The sequence below is a fragment of the Alosa sapidissima genome, chromosome 9, assembly GCF_018492685.1.
Source record: "Alosa sapidissima isolate fAloSap1 chromosome 9, fAloSap1.pri, whole genome shotgun sequence".
Taxonomy (NCBI): Eukaryota; Metazoa; Chordata; class Actinopteri; order Clupeiformes; family Clupeidae; genus Alosa; species Alosa sapidissima.
In genome coordinates this window covers 30,523,293-30,545,973 of record NC_055965.1, presented here as the reverse complement: position 1 = coordinate 30,545,973, position 22,681 = coordinate 30,523,293, and the positions used below count along the sequence as shown (strand labels likewise).

Here is a 22,681-nt window from a genome sequence, read left to right as displayed (position 1 = left end):
AAGAAAGCTGAAAATGTCCACAAAAGAAACACGAAGGTATGATATAAACATTTTTTTTAAAATTTTGCTGTCACGATAAGAGTATTCACAATAAAAAGTTAGTAAACAATCAAATACAAAAATAAAACAAATAATCTATCAGGCGGCCCTACACCAACCTTAATGTCTGCAGTTTGCAGTGGGGACTAGACAGTCCCTTAGAGAGAAGCTGAACTCCAGAATCTCCCAGGTCATTGTGACTCAGGTCCAGATCTATCAGGGAGTTTGGTGACTGTAGAACAGTAGCCACAATTTCACAGGACTTCTCTGAGAGTTTGCATTCAGCAAGTCTGCATAACAACAGGAGAAAAAATAAAAATATTACTAGAGATGGAAAATAGAGATGGAAAAATGGGAGGGATACTGTTTAAACAGTGCCTCATTACATCCAAATAATCAAGAGACTTAATTCCCCTGTAATGACAGTACAGAAACCTCCCCCTCACACAAACACACACACACACACACACAAATTAAACAAAGAAGTAAAATAATATCAGGAAATGCATGGCCCTACACCAACCGTAATGTCTGCAGTTTGCAGTAGGGACTAGACAGTCCCTTAGAGAGAAGCTGAACACCAGAATCTCCCAGGTCATTTTTACTCAGGTCCAGCTCTATCACAGAGTTTGGGGATTGTAGAGCTGAGGCAACATTTCCACAGGATTTATCTGAGAGTTTACATTCAGCAAATCTGCAAGACGGTGCAAGATCGAATTAAGACATACACCAAAATATTATTCTGAAGTGGTAAAAAAACGAAAGTAATTTACATTAGAGTACAATAATGAAAGGGTGGATGAATGAACAGAATGTCTCAAAATGAACAGTTGAGGCAAAATATCTGTAAATGTGGCAAATATTTGTTTAGAGTTCAATCTTTTTTGTTCTTTACTCAATTTGAGACCATAATTTACTAGCCATTAATTTCTCGTTCAGAATTTGTAATGTTTGATTCAATAATTAAGGACACTCACAGTGCCTTTCTACAGCACTTCATAGCTGGGATCAATCTTCTGCGTCCCTCATCAGATGTGTTGTATTTCTTCAGGTCCAACTCATCCAGCACCTCCTCAGACATCAGGAGCATGGGGGCCAGTGCTGAACAGTGAGCAGGAGATAACTGGCCTTTATAGTCCTTTGGTGATTCCAGATATTCTTTAATTTCTTGGTGCATCGAATTATCTTTCATTTCAAGTAGGCAGAAGAAAAGATTGATGCATCTCTCGGGGGATATATCTTCTCTGTTGAGCTCCTTGATGTACTTGCATGTTTTCCTGATGCTCTCTGAGCTGTTGAGTGGATGTGTGAGTAGTCCTTGCAGCAGTCTATGATTCCTCTCTAATGAAATGCCCATAAGGAAACGAAGAAAAAGATCTAGGTGTCCATTTTTACTCTGCAATGCTTTGTCTGCTGCTTTCTCCAGCAACTCTTCTAAAGGTAACTGGTCTTTCTTGACAAAAAGTTCAGGTGCACTCAGTTTCTCGTTCATACATTTAAAAGAAAGAAAGACATGAAGTGCTGCCAAAAACTCCTGGATGCTCAGATGAACAAAGCAGTAGACCTTCTTCTGCTGAAATACAGATTCTTCCTTGAAGATCTCAGTGCACATGCCAGAGTACACTGAGGCTTGACTGACATCAATGCTACACTCTCTCAGGTCTTCCTCATAGAACATGAGATTCCCTTGAAGCAGATTCTTTAAAGCCAGTTCTGCCAGTTTCAGTATGACACCCTTATGTGATTCCAGGAGTCTCTCTCTATCTGTGTCATTTCTTCCTTGGTACTTCTGATCCCTCCTGGTGGTCTGGATGAGCAAGAAGTGTATGAACATCTCAGTCAAAGTTGTGGGTATTTCCTGGGTGCTGTCCTGTTCTAGCATCTGTTGAAGTACAGTGGCTGTAATCCAACAAAAGACTGGAATGTGGCACAAGATATGGAGAGTCCTGGATATCTTAATGTGTGTGATGATTCTGTTGGCCTGACTCTCATTACCGATTCTCTTCCTGAAGTACTCTTCCTTCTGTGGGTCATTGAATCCTCGTACTTCTGTTACCTGGTCAACGTATTGAGCAGGAATCTGACTGGCTGCTGCTGGTCGTGAGGTTATCCAGATTAGTGCAGAGGGAAGCAAAGTGCCTTGAATGAGGCTCGACATCAGAACATCCACTGATGATGTTTGTTTTACATCAGACAAATTACTGTTCTGTTCCAGATCCAGAGTCAACCGACTCTCGTCCAAACCATCAAAGATGAACACAACCTGACAGTCTTTGTATCCTTCACCATCTTTCAGCTCGTTCAGTTCAGGATGGAAGTCAAGCAGGAGCCTGTGAAGACTGTACTGATCACCCCTGACTAAATTCAGCTCACGGAAAGGAAGGGGAAACATAAAATCTACATCCTGATTGGCTATCCCATCTGTCCAATCAAGAATGAACTTTTGCACTGAGACTGTTTTTCCAATGCCAGCAACACCTTTGGTCATCACAGTTCTGATGTGCTTCTCCTGTCCAGGTAAGGGCTTGAAGATGTCATTGCAGTTGATTGGCGTGTCTTCAGTGGTCTGAGATCTGGATGCTGACTCTACTTGCCAAACCTCATGTTCCTTGTTCACCCCTTCACTCTCTCCCTCTGTGATATAGACCTCTGTGTAGATCTTATTGAGGAGTATCTCAGCTCCTGGTTTGATGATGCCTTCAGATATGTTCTCAAACCTCCTCTTCAGACGAGCTTTATGATTCTCTATAATTCTTCTCAGGTCCTCATCTGTTTAAAAATGACAAAACAATGTCATTAAAAATACACTGAAATTATTCATATACATAAACTCACTGCAAGTAGACCTCTATCCACAAGTACTAATAAATACAAATAAATACATACATAGCAATATTTGCAATTGTTCAGTTTGTTAACATTACTTCACTTCTCGTAAAACCTGATAAAATCAATACAAAATTTAAAAAGCCAACATGTACACTCACCTAGTTCCCTCTTTCTGCCTGGTGTATGATCAATGTGCAGGTGTCTTCTGCTGTTGATCAGGCCTGTGTGTTCACCCTGTGTGCTCATATCCGTGTGTTCATCCAGAGGAGGCTGTAGAGGAGGTTGGGTTCTGCATGTCTTCCCACACTGGGGACAGACTTGGTCTCCTGGTAGTCCAGGCTGCTCCCAGTAGCTGCTGATGCACTGCCTGCAAAAACTGTGTCCACAAGGGGTGATGACTGGGTCCCTCAGTACCCGGTCACACACTCCACACCTGGACTGATCCTGGGTCAGAGCACTACAGAGAAAATGGATAACAAAATCAAATTATTGTGTGTGTGTGTGTGTCTGCGTGTGTGTGTGCCTGCGTGTGTGTATGTGTGTGTATGTCTGAATGTGTGTGTGTGTGTGTGTGTGTGTGTGTGCGTCTGCGTGTGTGTCTGCGTCTGCGTGTGTCTGTGTGTGTGCCTACGTGTGTGTGTGTGTGTGCGCCTGTGTGTGTGTGTGTGTGTGTGTGTGTGTGTGTGTGTGTGTGTGTGCCTGCGTGTGCCTGCGCGTGTGTCTGCGTGTGTATGTCTGAATGTGTGTGTGTGTGTGTGTGTGTGCGTCTGCGTGTGTGTCTGCGTCTGCGTGTGTCTGTGTGTGTATGTGTGTGCCTACGTGTGTGTGTGTGTGTGTGCGCCTGTGTGTGTGTGTGTGTGTGTGCCTGCGTGTGTCTGCGCGTGTGTCTGCGTGTGTGTCTGCGTGTGTGTGTGTGTGCCTGCGTGTGTGTCTGCGTGTGTGTGTACGCGTGCGTGCGCGTGTGTCTGCGTGTGTGTCTGCGTGTGTGTGTGTGTGTGTCTGCATGTGTGTGCGTGTGTGTGTGTGTGAGTGGAATTGCATGCGAGAACACTGATGTGTCTACATAAATGTTATGAATCCTAAGAGCTGATGACTCACTTTGCATCAGGTGGGACTGTCCCAGTGCTGAAGTTGGTGTGTACGTTTGTGTGTGTGTTTAAGTGCATGTTTGAATGCATGTGCGTGTGTGTGAGTGCATGTGTGTGTGTGAGTGCATATGTGTGTGTGTGTGTGCGCATGTGTGTTTGAGTGCGTGTGTGTGAGTGCATGTGCGTGTGTGTGCGTGTGTGTGTGCGCGAGTGTGTGTGTGTGTGCGTGTGTGTGCGAGTGTGTGCGGCAATGTGTGTGTGTGTGTGTGCATGTGTGTGTGTGTGCGTGCATGTGTGCGTGTTCATGTGTGTTTGTGTGTGCATGCGTGTGTATGTGCGTGTGTGTGAGTGTATGTGTGTGTGTGTGCGCGCATGTGTGTGTGCATGTGTGTGTGCGTGTGTGTGTGCATGTGTGTTCGTGTGTGTGTGTGTGTTCATGTGGAATTGCATGCGAGAACACTAATGTGTCTACATAACTTTCATAAATCCTAAGAGGTGATGACTCACTTTGCATCAGGTGGGACTGTCCCAGTGCTGAAGTTGGGCGGATCACCATCCTTGGACCAGTCACTCCTCATGGACACACAGCTGGGCACTGGAGACGGAGGTCTGTGTGTCTGTGGTCTACTAACACAAGAAACTAGTCAACACAGACTCACTTCTCCATGGGATGTTTACATTTATTCACACTTGACAGTACACCAACGAATATCACCATCAGTGAAAAATAAAATACAAGCGCCAACATAAAATATTAGGGCTGTCAAAATAACTGATTAATTTCTATTAATTAATTTGAGAAAAAATAACTGATTAAAAAAAAATAACGCAGATTAATCGATTCCGTATGACCTTTGACCCCGAGCCGTAGTCAGTAATCATTAGACTGTAAAATGAAGGAGAGAGAAGAAAATGTGCTGCCTAGATCATTGATTGGAACATTTACTTTTAAAAAACGGCCTGATGGTGTTGATAAAAATAAAGTCTTGATTAAAATAAAGTCCTCTGCAATGTCTGCAGCAATGAATTTGCATATCACCGGAGTTCATCAACTCTAAAGTCGCACATCAATGCAAAGAAATAGTGTTGACATTGAGGGGAGTGTTGGTGTTGCCCTAGGTTATATCTGTGGCCTGAAATACCTTGTATGTGAAAAACAACTTCTTCCCGAAGCACTTTTGAATTTATTTCCTCAGCATATTAGGTCATATCATAGATTATTATGGCCATTATTAAAATAATGATAAAAGAGTTTTTGAACTTTAATGTCACTAATGCTGATTATTCAATGATTTATTTGAGTTTAAATATTTAAAATACTGAGTATGTAATTAATTAGATTATTTTTTTTAATCAATTGACAGCCCAATAAAATATACTTAAACAAACACACACATGGAAGCTAACACATAAGAGAGAGAGAGAGAGAGAGAAAAAGAAAGAAAGAAAGAAAGAAAGAGAGACAGAGACACACACAAACAAACACATACACTCACACATTATCACATGTGTGCACTTACACACTAACACATACAAAACAATTTCATAACATAACAATGTGTGTGTGTGTGTGTGTACGTTTGTGTGTGTGTGTGTATGTGTGTGTTAAAGTGCATGTGTATGTGTGTTTGAGTGCATGTTTGAAAGCATGTGCGTGTGTGTGAGTGTATGTGTGTGTGTCTGATTGTGTATGTGTCTGCGTGTGTGTCTGCGTGTGTGTGTGTGTGTGTGTGTTTGTGTCTGCGTGTGTGTGTGTGTGTGTGTGTGTCTGTGTGTGTGTGTGTGTCTGAGTGTGTGTGTGTGTCTGAGTGTGTGTGTGTGTGTGTCTGCGTGTGTGTCTGCGTGTGTGTGTGTGTGTGTGTCTGCGTGTGTGTGTGTGTGTGTCTGAGTGTGTGTGTGTGTCTGCGTGTGTGTCTGAGTGTGTGTGTATGCGTGTGTGTGTGTGTGTCTGCGTGTGTGTGTCTGCGTGTGTGTGTGTCTGAGTGTGTGTGTGTGTCTGAGTGTCTGTCTAATTGTGTATGTGTCTGAGTGTGTCTGCTTGTGTGTGTGTCTGAGTGTCTGTCTAATTGTGTATGTGTCTGAGTGTGTCTGCGTGTGTGTGTCTGAGTGTGTGTGTGTCTGAGTGTGTGTGTGTCTGCGCAGTGTTTCCCCTACAGTGTATTTAACAGCGGCGCAGCGCCGCCGCAGGATTTTCAGCGCCGCAACATAATATCACGAGATTCACTTAACACACTGTAAAAGCACAACGGCCAACGTCATCTCGAAATTGTTTTCTGAAAGTCTTGAGTAAGTTAAGTGCATCAAATCCGCACTTAGCCTCTCATTATTCAGGACATATATGCGGCATGATGTGTCAGGTGATTACAAGCCCAAAGACAAGTCTGCAGCCCATATGGCTAGCCTACGTTCTGAACACGGTTACATTGTTTAGCTATCCGACTGATGGGGTCTTGCTCCGCCACAGTGTAGCCTATGGTGTCATCGTTCACTTGTAGGTTACACAATAAATAGCCTACTTATAGGCCTGGTGACAATAAAAAATGATATTAGTTATATTTCATCACGAAGCTGTTTGTATGCCGTGAATTCGCTTGTAGCCTATGCCATATGTTAAGCTTGAGCAATTCCTCTGATCCAAAGCCTGCTTTGACACATTGACACTAATGTGAAACATGCATCCTCCTCTCCTAGCCTACATCAAATAAAAGAAACCAATTCATGATTACCGAAATGAATTTAACATGGGGGGGAAAAAGTTTGTTGCGATTTAGCCTACTGTTGTGATGCGGTTCTTTCTGCTGATTGGATTTACGTCCGGTGTCGTCAACTCTGAGAACTCTTGCTCCGGTTGACAATTTTATCCAGAGAGCTGATTTCCCAAAGATGAGCCTCCATCAACATTCAACGACAAATTATTAAAACGTAAGTAATGCAATAGAGTAAACCAATGTGCTACAAGGTGTATGGTCTTAACGTTAATTGTAGCCTAGACTTGTAACGTTAGCGTAGGGCTACATGTAATGTTTGCATGGGAAAGCTAGGCGAACACAGTCTAGGCCTGTTTAAACTTTCTGATAGTTAAAGGAAATATGAGCATATGTTGGCATATATAAATTCTGTCCACTTAGCTATAATAGGCTATCACAAACAGACCTTTTCTACGTTTGCGGCATTAGACATAGGAGCCTACATTCTCTTATCAGAAAGACGTGTTCTCATAACTTCAGCGTTCTCTTGACAGTGAGACGAACGGTCGCACTTCAATCAAGTAGCCTAGGTCCTTTTCGAGTTAATTGTGAGTGAGTTGTATGGTAACTGTGGGAGTGATGTAGAAGAAAAGTGAGTATTTACTTTTTTATACGTGGGTTTGTTGTTTTGGGACTGAGAAATAGACTACAAGGAGAGCATCTGGCTACGTGCATGCGTGTCAGCATTAATGGCCCCCCAACAATTCAATTCAATTACCAAAGAGCCTTAGAGATGTTCTTTGAAAAGCCCAGAAAAATTAAGTGCTCGCAGATTGGGTGTGGCCTTTGCCATTAAGACAAATTTAAATTTGTCTTAATGGCAAAGGTGTCTGCGTGTGTGTGTGTGTGTCTGCGTGTGTGTGTGTGTGTGTGTGTCTGCGTGTCTGAGTGTGTGTGTGTCTGAGTGTGTCTGCGTGTGTGTCTGAGTGTGTGTGTCTGATTGTGTATGTGTCTGAGTGTGTGTGTGTGTGTGTGTGTCTGCGCTTGTGTGTGTGTGTGTGTGTGTGTGTCTGCATATGTGTCTGAGTGTCTGCGCGTGTGTGTGTGTCTGTGTGTGTGTGTGTGAGTGGAATTGCATGCGAGAACACTGATGTGTCTACATAACTTTCATAAATCCTAAGAGCTGATGACTCACTTTGCATCAGGTGGGACTGTCCCAGTGCTGAAGTTGGGCAGATCACAATCCTTGGACCGGTCACTCCTCATGGACACACAGCTGGGCACTGGAGACGGAGGTCTGTGTGTCTGTGGTCTACAAACACAAGGAGACACAAGAAACTCAACACAGACTCACTTCTCCATGGGATGTTTACATCTATTCACACTTGATAGTATACCAACGAATACCAACGAATATCACCATCAGTGAAAAGTAAATCTCAATGTGTCTATACCTCTCTTAAAAATACACGCGCCAACATAAAATATACTTAAACAAACACACACATGGAATCTAACACACAAGAGAGAGAGAGAGGGAGGGAGGGAGGGAGAGAGAAAGAAAGAAAGACAGACAGAGAGACAAAGACACACACAAACAAACACATACACACAAAACAATTTCAGAACATAACAATGTGTGTGTGTGTGTACGTTTGTGTGTGTGTGTACTGTATGTGTGTGTTTGAGTGCATGTGTGTGTGTGTGTATATGTGTGTTTGAGTGCATGTTTGAATGTATGTGCGTGTGTGTTTGTGTGTGTGTGTGTGTGTCTGCGTGTGTGTGCGCATGTGTGTGTTTGTATGTGTGTGTGTTCATGTGTGTGTGTGAGTGGAATTGCATGTGAGAACACTGATGTGTCTACATAACTTGTATTACATTACATTACATTACATTTAGCAGACACTTCTTGACCAAAGTGACTTACATTTGTCAGCTATATTACAAGGGATCACATTGTCCCCGGAGCAACTTGGGGTTAAGTACCTTGCTCAAGGGCACATTGGTGGAAGCCGGGAATTGAACCGACAACTTTCAGGCTACTGCACGCTAGCCCAGCTCCTTAACCACTATACTACCACCGCCCCCAACTTTCATGAATCCTAAGAGCTGATGACTCACTTTGCATCAGGTGGGATTGTCCCAGTGCTGAAGTTGGGCAGATCACCATCCTTGGACCGGTCACTCCTCATGGACACACAGCTAGGCACTGGAGACGGAGGTCTGTGTGTCTGTGGTCTACTAACACAAGGAGACACAAAAAACTAGTCAACACAGACTCACTTCTCTATGGGATGTTTACATTTATTAACACTTGACATTAGAATAATATCTGTAGCCATGGAAAATCAAACAGAAATACAAGAAATCAATATTATTGATTGAAATGTTCATTTGTTATGTGTGATATATGTGTGATATAACTACAAAATCTACACATGCAGAATGTGTCTAACTACCCATCACACACACACCACACAGGACTAGTTCATTTTATTATGGTAGGTTAAGCTTATTTTCATTTGTTTATAATATTTTTATAGTACGTATTATGTGTAAAGTGTTATTTTATCTTTTAGGTCTACAATGATGTGTGTAGAATTTCTTTTAGGCACATTTGGCCTGTTAACATCGGCCCATGGAGAACAGATGCAAAATAGCCATTTTGGCTAACTCTGGCGCATTTACATTTTTATGTTCATTAATGTGCACTGTCCATGTCTAAATAAACCTTAAATAAATAAATACTGTGGCCTCCTGCCTCCATCACATTTGCATGAACAGCTTGTGTGTGTGTTCATGCATTCACTCACCCTGCATTGGTCTGTGTTGATGTATTGTTCTTGTTCATGTTTACATCGGTGCTCTGCAGACTCTGGTCTGGTGTGACCTGCTGCCTCCTCTGCCTCTTCACTTATTCCAGGACTTGTGCAATGGATAGAAGAACAAAGCATGGCGGCCCGCCTCGGTTTAATTAATATCACCATGGCATCAGAATCAGGGCAGACACACAATGTAGTTGCTGTTGCTTTTTCAATAATCCTGCCGACGTATGCTCCCCTGCTGGCTGCCGCTCACCAGTGTTGTAGTCAAGTCACTATGCCTCGAGTCCGAGTCCAGGTTCGAGTCCACAGTGTTCAAGTCCGAGTCAAGTCCAAGTCATTTAAAAAAAATTCCAAGTCAAGTCCGAGTCAAGTCCACTACTCATCCGAGTCAAGTCCGAGTCGAGTCACTATTGATCCACGTCGAGTCCGAGTCGAGTCCCTATTGATCCACGTCGAGTCCGAGTCGAGTCCCTATTGATCCACGTCGAGTCCGAGTCGAGTCCCTATTGATCAAGTCGAGTCCAAGTCCAGCACTAAAGTAAGCATAGCCTACATGTCGTTCCATTTTTTTTCATTGCAGATGAAATCCTTAAAAGCAAAACGGACAATCTTCTGTCTCCAAGCAGGGGTGCCATCACTTGTGTGAAAGTAGTATTGCCAAATTTCTTGCCAAACCCAATGTGTTGTATTTATTATATTGGAGAGAATACCATACCATAGCCATACCATAGCCTATAGGCCAGGGGTGGGCAACTAATTTCCCCAAGGGCCACATGACAAACTGGGACTGTTGAGGAGGGCCGGACCCAAAATACCGAACTCAAGTCTGAACTCAATTCTGTCCAATTCTATTCTGTTCTTGTATAACATTAAGTAAATCATATGGTTTTGTTTACTACTCGTAAGAACAGATGAAAATGTGAGGGAGACCAAGGAAAAACAGCAATAGGCAATTTAATCTATGTCCAGTATTTAATCCTCATTCTAGAAAATGATTTTTTGACATTGACATTTTTTTTTTCAGTTTTCAAAGACTGATATAAAAAAGTACTACAATATCTATATAATTAGGCTAGGCCATGAAAATGAAGGAGTCACACAACCATAGGCCTGTGCCACCATTTCATCAACACAATATTTCATCATTAAATCATTACCATCATTAAATTAACTCTATGCAGAATTAGACTATGAAAATGTGGAGCAGACAATAGTAGGCTGTCATTAGTTAATCACCATGCACAAAGAAAACTATTTTAAAAATGTAGGCTATGTTTTTGCTTTAACTTTATGCACAAAACTGTGATTGGTCAACTCGCCCTGTGTGTTGAGCCGGCTGCTTCAAGCAACCTGTGGGTAGTAGCATCATACTAGAAGTGACATATTTTTTCACGACTCATCTTCAAGTATCCAAAATATTTCACGCCATAAACCTCTTAACCAATCATATCAAATTGACGCTTATGTTGTCAGCATTACGGGGAATATTTCAGAAATAAAATCAGTCATTGGACAGCTGAGATAACGGTCGGGCTCGTAAGGGTTAACGGAGATGTAGATTATCTGCCTAATTGATTTCTTGGCGCAACAGGCCACATTCTACGTTCATTTCAGCAGGATGAGTGAAATAAATGTTGTTTAAGCTGCCATCGCCATAAGCTACTATTTGCTACGATATTCACCTGTTAGAAATAGAACACGTTGCTATTTCCTTTTTTTTCGTGCAGTGGATTAGGCTATCAAATCGCTCGTTTGAACAGTAACAGTAATCCAGTTCATTTGTGGTTTTAAATATAGTTGTTTCTGGCCTACCCACGAGAGGTTCAGTTTGTCAGTTTCACTTGCGCAGACACGTAGGCCTACATTGACACTACATGGACACTCTACTAGGCAATTTAATGTTATGCTTCTATATTTTATGACACCAAAATTAAGAAGTATGCTATATCTTGATCGGGAAAACTTTTAGTTTATTTTTCTTTCATCCGATAATAGCCTGATGCAAATTAACAGACAGGGCACGCCCCAAAAGAAAATGAATGAATGGAACCTCGCTTCTCGCGTCAATCAGGAAAACACTGTTCACCAAGTCAGCTATCCAGCAGCAGTGTGTGTTGTTTAGCCTAGGCTGAGTGTAATCTTAGGTAATGTCATGTCATGTATGAGAACTAATATTGCCTGGCAATACTACATTGAAATAGCGGCGGCCATATCTCCAAGCATTTTGGTGTTAAAGTTAACGTTAGTTTGCTTTGCATGTGAACATGATGTGACTTGCGATGTACGACACGAAGCAGTAGCCTAACATTGCCTTGAACTAAAATTAGTATTACCAGGCCAGGCATTGAACGAGCAGTCTCCAAACAGGTCTCTGACTTCCTTTCACAGAACAACCTTCTGGATCCAAATCAGTCTGGGTTCAAAAGCGGCCACTCTACCGAAACGGCTCTGCTGTCTGTAACAGAAGCCTTAAAAGAAGCCAGGGCGACCGCTCGGTCATCAGTACTCATTCTGCTTGACTTATCGGCTGCCTTTGACACGGTTAATCACCGTATCCTTCTCTCTATACTCGCTGACATGGGAATCTCCGGTTCTGCTCTCTCCTGGTTTGAATCCTACCTCACAGGACGCTCGTTTAACGTATCATGGCTTGGTCAGCTATCCGCACCTCACCATCTCACCACAGGGGTCCCCCAGGGCTCAGTGCTGGGCCCCCTCCTCTTTGCTATCTACACCACCTCCTTGGGACAGATTATCCGTTCGCACGGCTTCTCATACCACTGCTATGCAGCCGACACACAGCTCTATCTGTCCTTTCCACCTGACGACCCCCTGGTTTCAGCACGGATCTCGGATTGCCTTTCAGACATAGCTACATGGATGAAGGCACACCACCTCCAGCTGAACCTCTCAAAGACTGAACTGCTGGTCATCCCAGCTAAACCTACCATACACCACGACATCAACATCAAATTTGACTCCCTGTCTGTTTCACCGACCAGGACTGCAAGAAATCTAGGAGTTGTTCTTGACAACCAACTAAACTTCTCAGATCATGTTGCCTCAGTCGCCCGGTCATGCCGTTTTGCACTCTACAACATACGGAAAATCAGGACTTACTTGACTCAAGATGCTACCCAACTTCTGGTTCAGGCAATAGTCATCTCACGACTCGACTACTGCAATGCCCTCCTGACAGGTCTCCCAGCCTGCGCAGTGAAACCACTTCAGATGATCCAGAACGCGGCGGCGCGCCTGGTCTACAACCAACCCAAAAGGGCACATGTTACCCCGCTGCTCATCCAGCTACACTGGCTACCTATGGCGGCCCGCATCAAATTCAAGTCTCTAACGCTTGCCTACAAAGTAGTCTCCGGTTCTGCTCCCACCTACTTGAATGCCCTCATACAGACTTACACTACCTCCAGACCGCTGCGCTCCTCTGACGAACGACGTCTAGCTCTACCACCGGTACGCTCAAGCCAATCCAAACTTTTCTCATCTGTTGTTCCTCGTTGGTGGAACACACTGCCAGTTCCTACAAGGGCAGGGACATCCTTTTCCACTTTCAAAAAACTCCTGAAGACCCAGCTCTTTAGAGAACATCTACTCTCATAGCAACACTTACAACAAGTCTTACTGATCCTAGCACTCACCAGCCGTTTTAAACTGACAAGTAACTGTTAAAAACAGCACTCACCGACGCACTTATTCTTACTGTACTCTAATGTTTTTTTTAAACTGTCCTAAAATTGTGAGAATTGTTCTAAAAACTTACTGTTTACCATGTTGTTAGTCGCTTTGGTTAAAAAGCGTCAGCCAAATGTAATGTAATGTAATGTAATGTAGTATTACGAATAATTTAGATATTAAAATCATAGCAAATTATAATCTAATGACATACTACAATTATAGCCTTATGATGTAGCCTATTACAAAAAAAAAAGTCGAGTCCTCGACAAGTCATCGCGAGTGCGAATGCACGAGTCTGAGTCCAAGTTCGAGTCATTCAGTGCTCAAGTCCAAGTCAAGTCACGAGTCTCAAAATGTAGCTAATGACTCGGACTCGATTGCAATTTAACAATAAGTAGCCTAAAACTACACTGTAAAAAATGTATTGTAATATGTACAGTAATTTACTGCCAATTTTAGTTGGTTATTACTTACTAAAGCATCCAGTGTGTTGCAGGGCTCCGAAATAAGACACGCCAAATGATATAATGTATGCAGGAGAGAGAATGCATCAGTAATCTCAGTACTAAATGATAGATTGCCAAAGGACAAAGAAGTTTAAATGGATGCTACTGAAAATTCACTAATTTAACGCACCCTTACCTTACACATCGTCATGACCTTTTTTTATCAAGACAAACAGAAAGACAGTTAAATGAATGCTCCTTCGTGTAAAGATTAGGTCTACAGTACAGTACATAAAGCAGGATTTGATCTCATTGCTGGTGAATGTGTAGATCAGCAGAGTATGGAAAAGTGATGGGAGGGTAAGATATAAACCTGTGAATTGAGGTAAATGGCTGTAGTGTTGGCTGTCAAAAGAGTGCAACTATTTACATAAATAGATTACAAATCCTTTTCACTGAGGGTCTGACTAGAAGAGCCTATGGTCCCCCTCTCTCTACATGGGCTTTCTAGTTTAACTGTGTGGATGAGACGTGGGCAGCAGTGCTCTGTGTCTGACGCGCTCTTGGACACCCACAGTGCGATCCCACTAATCCTTGTGCAGTATCCCCTCCTCAAACTCACATTTAAAGGACAACACGTAGCCTAGTCTAAATTAGCAGGCACTTTTAAAAATCGACTTACAAAAGGACAGCAATCTTAAAAGCATAACTGTGTCAAGATTTTGGTTCACATGCGTTTTTATTTAGGCTTTATTCATCCACAGCATAGCTGGCTTTATATTAGAAGTGTACTTCTACAGTAAGCCGTAAAAATATACCCAGAATTCATAGTAAAATACAATAAGACTGTGATATGTAAAAAGCAATACCATGTTGTAAATATTTACTGTAAAATGTACAGCAATTTGTTACACTGTAGTCAGAGGTTATTATGGCCCGTCCAGTTTCACTTCACATATTAGGCCACATATTGTATTGATGTAGCCTATTTAAAACATGAACTTTCTTCTCAGTGTTTCCTCTTCATTTAGCGGTGCCACTGCTTCAGAATTAGGGGAGACGCAAAATATTGTCCGGAAGCATAGTAGGCTAAATGCCCGCTGGCTGCTGAAAATTGCAGTTGGAAATTACCGCAATGGTAATCCGAGGTAGCCTACCTGTCTAGTTTTATTCCATAAATATATTGTTTTTATAGACGTTAGTGGCATGCGCTATCAAGAGCTTCCACGTGCGTTTGTCGCACATCGTAGGCTACTGAAAGTATTTCCCTTATCGTAACCTATTACCTCGCTCGCAACAGCAAAAAATGAAACTGGAGAGTGGATGTCTCTGCGAAGACACCGCTGTTACATCAGATGCGCACTCAATCACAAATCGATGCAGTAAAAAAACAACGACTGGTAGTAACGGTAAATTGCAAAACTTGGGCAAAAACATTTTGTATATGCACTCGCAGTGTATAGGCAGTGTTGTGTTTCTACAACATGTTGGACCAAAACTTCTGTCATAAACGAAGTAGCTAAGCGTTTCTCCATTGTCAACGTGAACAAGTTGCATGTGGTTTAATGCATGGGTTAACGTGACGTGAATCAGACAGAAGATGGGCCTGTCTTTAGTTCCTGAATCCTGTCCTTTTCAAGTCACGTTAGGCAAAATAGTGTGATTAACTAGAATTAAAAAAAACATCCCGGGTGCGACACCCAACCCCCATTTTTTTCATACTAGCGTATTGAAAATAGTTCCCTTATCGTAGCTTATTAGCTCGCTCGCAACAACAGAAAAAATGAAACTGGAGAGTGTAACTGTATTAGCTTGTTTTGACCGCCAAAGGTCTAGGCTCGTTTTGACCGCCCAGGCCTCGGCTGTCACTCTCAGATGAGAGTCGCTACCGAACGCTTCCGCCACCATCATCAGCTTTTATACATAAAATACAACGTATACTTACCCTGCAGCACAATTATGTCAAATTGTTTGGAAATACGGTGTATATGCTGCACGGAGTTGCCTGCCTGGCTGTCGAATAGACTTTTCTAAAATGGTGGGGCTACTGGCTACTTTCGGTTTCAACATAACCACGTCACTTGTTATGATAGAGCCTAGCCTATGGCACAAGAGGAGGGCCAACAAATTCGCGAGTGTCGTCTACTCACACAACAACTAGACAGAAGCACTTTGGAGATATTTATTATGACCGCCACGCAGCGCAGTGTTTCTTCCGGATTTTTTTTTCTTCAGTAATTGTATGTCAACGATTCCCAGGACACTGAAAGATGTGTACATGAAACTTGTTGGGCATGTAGCCACACAAGGATGACACGAACCATTGACTTTAATCCGTCGCACCAGAGCCCGTCTAGCCAATCAGAAAATAGCAGCACTGTATCTGGGTAAGATTTATCTGGAAGGGTTCGTGATTCTGCTACCCGGTCATCGGGAGAGACGGCGGGCGCATGCGTTTGGACGTGTTTAAGAGTTTTGGTCCGAAGAAGACAGGGCGGTTTGTTTAATGCGATATTTAATTAGTGATGGGCGAACGAAGCCTTGTGAAGCTTTTGAGGCTTCTTCCTGATTGTATCGCAAAATGATCCGAAGCATCAAAGCATCGAAGACAACACAGTGATCTCTGGTGGTCAGCAGAAATGACAGCGGCTATGAATTCGACACAGCCGAACGAAGCTTACATGAACATGAGAGACAGATGGCATGATTGAAAATAAAATAGGCCTACATTAGAACAAGGATATAATGTTTGAATATAGCCTAGTGTGTTCAGCGTTTGAATTTACGTGTGTTCAGTTGGTTTTAACAAACTGCAGCAAGAAATACAGCCGTAAAATATCAATTTACTTTAAATAAATAAAGTTTATGCCTTATCCAATAAACTGCCATAGCCATAACCAAGATGCATTATTTGGGTAGTCTGTTTTAGAACTAAACAAGGATGTTCAATGGTGTCGAAGGCTTTGTAAAAATCAAAAAAGAAGAAACTGTCATCTGGCAATGTGAATAATCTATTAGATCGAGAACTAGTTTAATGTTGGAAAATAGTTTTCCTAGAATGAATACTACAATAGGCTACTTTAGTCTTTTAGCCAGTACAGAGGCCAAGATTTTGTAATCATTATTTAGGAGACTTATAGGCCGCCAGTTCTCTATATTTCTCCTCTTTTTGGGGTTTTGGAATTAGTGATATAACACTGTGTCATGGATGAGGGGAGAGCTCCATTTCTATCATTCACGTGCTGTTTCATTTCTATCCACCCTCCTGAATCTGGTCTGGTCATTGCTTCCCTTGTTCCTCATTGTGTTTATTAAGAATCCCTTTATGTAAGATTCAGGCACGTTATAATATATGTTGTAACCCCTTTTTATCGTATTGAAACTTTTTCAGGCTAAAATTAAAATGCAGTACATAACCATTCGAATATTTTGGTACACCAATATAACATTTCCCTTAATGTTTGACATATAATATGTGACTTACCCTTTTGAATCATATCAACATGGTCAATAACAGTAGCCTACTTTTATTTTTTTGTGTCACTTTGTCTGAAGATTTGCTTGCAACTGAAGAACGCTTGTAAAATCGTCTTCTTAATTCCAAACGAAGACACCGAGTTGATTTAAAATCCAATGTTTATCCAATTTGTGGAACGGCATTTAAAAAGAAAAACACAATATATCAGATGGATTACATGAATAATTAGTAAGAAAAAACAAGATTTCTACCGTAATTTCCTGTTAAATGAAATATTTCATAGCGCTATTGCGCTGCACGGCCACTAGATGACGCCATTTCACTGCTTCCAATGCTTCCAATAGATGACGCCATTTCACTGCTACATCCAAAAAAGGCCCGAAGTGCAGTGCCATGCCGCCATCTGGTGGCCATGAAATATTAATGTGTAGATGTATTGTCTGTTTAGATGCGCAAGGGCAACATATATGTGATTTGCCACAGAATAACTCTACTGTAGGCCTACATATGGCCTATGGATCTAACAGACGTAGGCCTACTTGTAGCCTAGTTTATGTCTGAACATAAACTTGCACTGGCATAAGACAAGCCTTTTATTACACTGTGATGAGGTTATTCTGCACAGCCCTGCTTGGGTTGACAGACACTGTTTTGTCCTACAGCGACAAGAGACCAGAAATGTTTGTCTGATAACATTACACTAACTTACGTGTGTGTAACGTTAGCGGTGTTGCACCAAATTCTGTGACCTGTTTTTGAGGTTTTGAAGCACAGGAATACGAAAGCCCCATACAGAAAAATAATATATTCACATATATGCAGCTTGAACATATTCCAGTATAAGCACATCTATGTTAAATAAATATATTTACATCTATGTTAAATACATATATATATGTATATTCAATATTGGCCACTTTCTTATATTTTATGCATATAATTAAATATATTTAAATATATGACACTAAGAAGCATGATCACATGACCCTTGATGAAGATTCTGATCACATATGATCTATATATTTCAGACATATATTTCTCTATAAGTTCATATTCTACTATGGTCTGATATTTTCCCCACTGATCATAAATATTTCACTATTGTGTTTACTTAAAATCAACCATAGTATCAGTATAAAGAGGAAGAAACACACAACATTTCTGTTATCTTTTATTCTATTTTATTGAAAATCTTTGTTTTTTTGTTATGGAACCTCAGTTCTGTCACTTTGGCATTTCTTGCCTGGCCCAGCAATCTGGAGTGAGTGTCTGGCCTGGGAACTGCTTCAGGGTGGCCTCTGAATAAGACAGAACATATACAAATAGAACATGCAAAATATTAGTGACCCAAATACAGATGCTAAAGTGCAGAAACACTGTTGTGTTATCACAATAATTGGAGATAAATACAAAGTGAGTTGGAGAGAAAGACATACAAATAAACTCACATGTTTTACGCTTCTCAACTGAAAATGTCCCCAGACCAACAAGGAGCACCCAAGAGCAACAGGGGCAAGGAAAAACTCCCTTACCAAGGAAGAAACCTTGGGCAGATCCACGGCTCAAGGTAACCCAACTGCCAGGGGTCTTGGTGTGTGTGTTGGGGAAGCTTCCTCATGAGACAATGTGCTGTGTATTGGGGGGGGGGGGACAGTGTGCTGTAAGTATGTTGGGGATGTGTGTTGGAGAAGCTTCCTGATGAAATAATGTGTTGTGTATGTAGGGGAGAGGGGGGGGGGGGGGGGCAGTGTACTGCAAGTATGGTGAAGGGACTTACTATTGCAAGCAGAGTACTGTATGGATGATGTATGTGAGTGATGAAGATGTGTGTGTGGGCGGGAGGGGAGTGTAGCAGTGATTGTGTGTGTGTATGTGTGTGTAGTGTGTGTGTGGGTAGGTGGGGGCAGTCTGCTGTAAGTATGTAGAGGATGTGTGTTGGAGAAGATCCTGAAGACAATGTGCTGTGTATGTAGGGGGGGGGGGGGGCAGTGTGCTGTATGTATGTGAGGTGATGACAGTGATGATGTGTGTGTGTTTTTTGTGTGTGTGTTGGGGATGGGGGTGGGGGGGGGGGCAGAAAGGCTAGGCAATCAAGGACATGGGTAGATAGATGGAGGAGAAATCAAAAATAATAAATAAAAAGTTCTATGGAGATGTGCAAAAGTTGGAGAAAGTCAGATATGTGTGTGTGTGTGTGTGTGTGTGTGTTTTGACGTGTGATGAAATAAGAAAATAAATAAAAGGTCTATAGCATAGGGTGAGGGATGTAAAAGTGCTAAAAGTCTTGTAGGTGTGTGTTGGGGTCATGAGTGCTGAGGAGTGAATGAGTGCAAAGTCAGTATAGTGTGAGTTCAGAGTTCGGATGGCCTGGGGATAAAAACTTCTCCTGAGTCTCTCAGTTCTGGCTTTGTGACTACATAGGCGTCTTCTTGATTTCAGCGGTAGGAATAATCCATTGTTAGGATGAGAAGAGTCCTTCAGAATCTTTTGGGCTCTTAGGAGTACTCTTCTGGAATAGATATCTTGTAGATATTGAACTATTGTTTACATGTTTTTATTCTGCAATCATGTTGTTTTTTGGTGATTTGCTCCTTTACTACACCCACTTCTGAGCAAATAAGGCATATACGTTGATTATGTAGCCTACTGCTGTCATATATAGCCTACTTTAATTCATATGGTTAACTTTATTATCCTTTCTACTTGTCCCTGTTATCATAGGTCATTTCGGGCTCATCATTTTCAGCTCAGAGACTACTTTTGTTTTTAGGCCTAGGTTACTGCATACACAGATCAAGCTTGAGTTTGTTATTAATATTTGCAAAGTCTACGGATCACCATATTGGATGATACAAAAAGGCTATTTTAATTAATGTTATAATATAATATGTTGCTTGCGAATAGGTTGACAATGCTACAACGTCCAGTATTAGCCCAATAATTACGCTGCTATAATCATGGCTATCTCTCTTTACCAGTTGCCACTTATGTCTCTCTTCTTCAAAAACAATCTGGAAGCTTGGCACATTTGGCAGCATTTTCCTCCAATACTTTTCGTCTATTTTACCTGGCCTTTTTAGTCCCTCATGGCCTCTTTCTACCATCCATCGTCCCTGATGATTCGCTTATCACTACGGTAGGGCCGTACTTTCCCAGATCCTCATCTCTCAAATCAAGACTGAAATCAGCTCAATGATGTGAAGAAAAGGGAACAACATGGAGGAAAGGGAGGATGAGGATGAAGGTGATTTTTGGAGCCTGAAGGGCTCTCATGTGGACATAAAGAGAGAGACAATCTGACAAGGAACACAGAAACAGGATGGTAGAAATACACAGAACAATAAACAGAAAGACAGAGGACTGAGACAATAGACAAGAGACAATTAAACTGTCTCTACATGACCCTTGATGCCCGATGAGAGCCCTTCTAGTATCAGAAAACTTTTTAGAAAAGACGGGCTATATGGACCCAACCAATTAACTCTTCTTGGGAGGGGAGAACAACCCATGCAGAGGCTGCGATGTTAGGCATAGAATGCGAACGTGTGTAGCCAACTTTAAGATAAGATAGATTAACGTGGCAAATGTCAATTATTTCCCTGGACCGGCCCAAAAGTGAAGTGGCCCACCAGGAATTCTCCCGATTCTCCCGATTACCCACTCCGGGCCTGTATGCTGGTCTCAAGGGGCCATGTCAACCCATCCCATAATAACTTATTTGATGTATAGTGCCACCTAGTAAAAAATGAAAATGCAAAAATGAGGTGACGGTATCTCTGGCTGACAGGGTCAAAATTGGAGGTGATCATTCTGACACCTGGAATGCATGCAAAGTTTTGTGGAATTCCGTTCATGTGGGCCCATACAATAAATTAATTTAGGCTATGCTACATTTAGTGACCGTACATCAACTGGCTTGTAGAAGGCCAGACACAGTTTTCTGTGAATATCTCAAGAACCGTAGGGTCTTGTATGTTGGATGTTGGCCTCCAGGGGCCAAGTGAACCGATAACTCATTTGATGTATAAGGTTAAGGCAATTGCTATGAATCACCACAAGGTGTCTCTAGCACACATGGATTGCCATTGCATCTCTTGAACTTGTCTCATCGCCAAGAAAGAACACAGTGTGTTGATTTCATGATGAAATCTGACGTTAGGCCTTGCAACGGTGCATCTTTTCGTGTCTCATGCACACACACACAAACACACACACACATACACAGAGAGAGAGAGAGAGAGAGAGAGAGCTCTTGCTGTATAGACTGGATTTGTTTTATTTTATTTTATTAAATAAAATAATGATCTTCATTTCGGTTCTCAGTCTGTCTCTCAGAGTGCCTCCCACTCTCAACCTCTCTCTCTTTCTCTCTTTGTCCCTCCCTCTCTGTACCTCTCCTTTCTCTATCTCTCCCTCTCTCTCTCTGTCCTTCTCTTTCTCTACCCCTCTCTCTGTCCCTCTCTGTACCTCTCCTCTCAATTCAATTCAATTCAATTCAATTCAAGAAAGCTTTATTGGCATGAACGTTTCAATAACATTATTGCCAAAACTCAATTACTGTACATGTACACAAAACTATAAATAAAATAATGTTTAACAGAACTGTAAATTAAGTAAGACATAAAAGTTAAGAGACAATTCTAATAATAATAACAATCCTATAACATTGTTTATGACTGTGGCCTCACTGGCTGTCCCTCAGGTTATGGCAGGCTGCTACAAATTTTGCAGCCACAATGGCCACATCCTCGTTCTCTCTGAGGATGTAAAGCAATTTACGCTCATTTGTCAAAGTTCGAAACTCTGAGAGGATGGAATTTAGTTTACTGAATGACAATGTTTGAATTTCCTCATATTTCGGGCATTCTGTTAAGAAGTGGAGTTCTGTCTCCACAGCCCGCAAGCTGTAGTGTGAGCATAGCCTCTCTCTCTCTCTCTCTCTCTCTCTCTCTCTCTGTGTGTCCCTCTCTTTCTCTCCTCCTCTCTCTGTCCCTCTCTCCATCTCTCTCTGTACCTCTCCTTCTCCCTTTCTCTCTCTCTCTCTCTCTCCCTCCCTCCCTTCCTCTTTCTGGATCCCCAGAGAGACACAGTCTGCTTGTATTTTATTCAGCAGATCCTCTAGCAGGCTTTTAGCCAACCAGTCTCTGACCCACTTCCATTAGACACACACACAGACACACACACACACACACACACACACACACACACACACACACACAGAGAGAGAGAGAGAGAGAGAGACACACACACACACACACACACACACACACACACACACACACACACACACACACACACAGACACCACTCACTCACTCACTCACATTCACACACACACACAGACACCAGAGCTAGTTCATTTCCGTACCCGACCCGACTCGCATTAAATAAAACTGACACCCGACCCGTACCCGAGTTAAAATCAGTCTACCATCCGAGTTAAACAGACACGTTTAAGGAACTAATTACACAACCATTAACACTGCAGATCCAACTTCAGCTGAAGTTGACAGGTCTATCCTACATGATGAAAAGTAGCTTAGGCTACCACAATACAACACTCGAGTGATAATATTTTACCACTTTTCAAGCAGATG

The 22,681-nt window shown here is 42.0% G+C and overlaps 1 protein-coding gene across 5 annotated transcripts in view; it reads right to left on the bottom strand.

The window, feature by feature from the left end:
* Positions 1–15,679, bottom strand: part of LOC121718806 (NACHT, LRR and PYD domains-containing protein 3-like) — an 849,641-nt gene extending 833,962 nt beyond the window's left edge. For 2 of the 5 annotated variants that reach the window (XM_042104051.1, XM_042104048.1), the window contains exons 1-9: positions 15,553–15,679; positions 9,457–9,568; positions 8,765–8,884; positions 7,839–7,955; positions 4,464–4,583; positions 3,027–3,325; positions 1,017–2,808; positions 563–733; positions 159–329 (exon numbers count right to left, since the gene is read on the bottom strand). In XM_042104051.1, the coding sequence (XP_041959985.1) occupies positions 159–329; positions 563–733; positions 1,017–2,808; positions 3,027–3,325; positions 4,464–4,583; positions 7,839–7,955; positions 8,765–8,884; positions 9,457–9,494 (2,828 nt within the window). In that variant the 5' untranslated portion in view covers positions 9,495–9,568; positions 15,553–15,679. The remainder of the gene's footprint in view (positions 1–158; positions 330–562; positions 734–1,016; positions 2,809–3,026; positions 3,326–4,463; positions 4,584–7,838; positions 7,956–8,764; positions 8,885–9,456; positions 9,569–15,552) is intronic. The other 3 variants (XM_042104050.1, XM_042104052.1, XM_042104049.1) reach the window with 2 other exon arrangements.
* Positions 15,680–22,681: the final 7,002 nt, after the last annotated feature.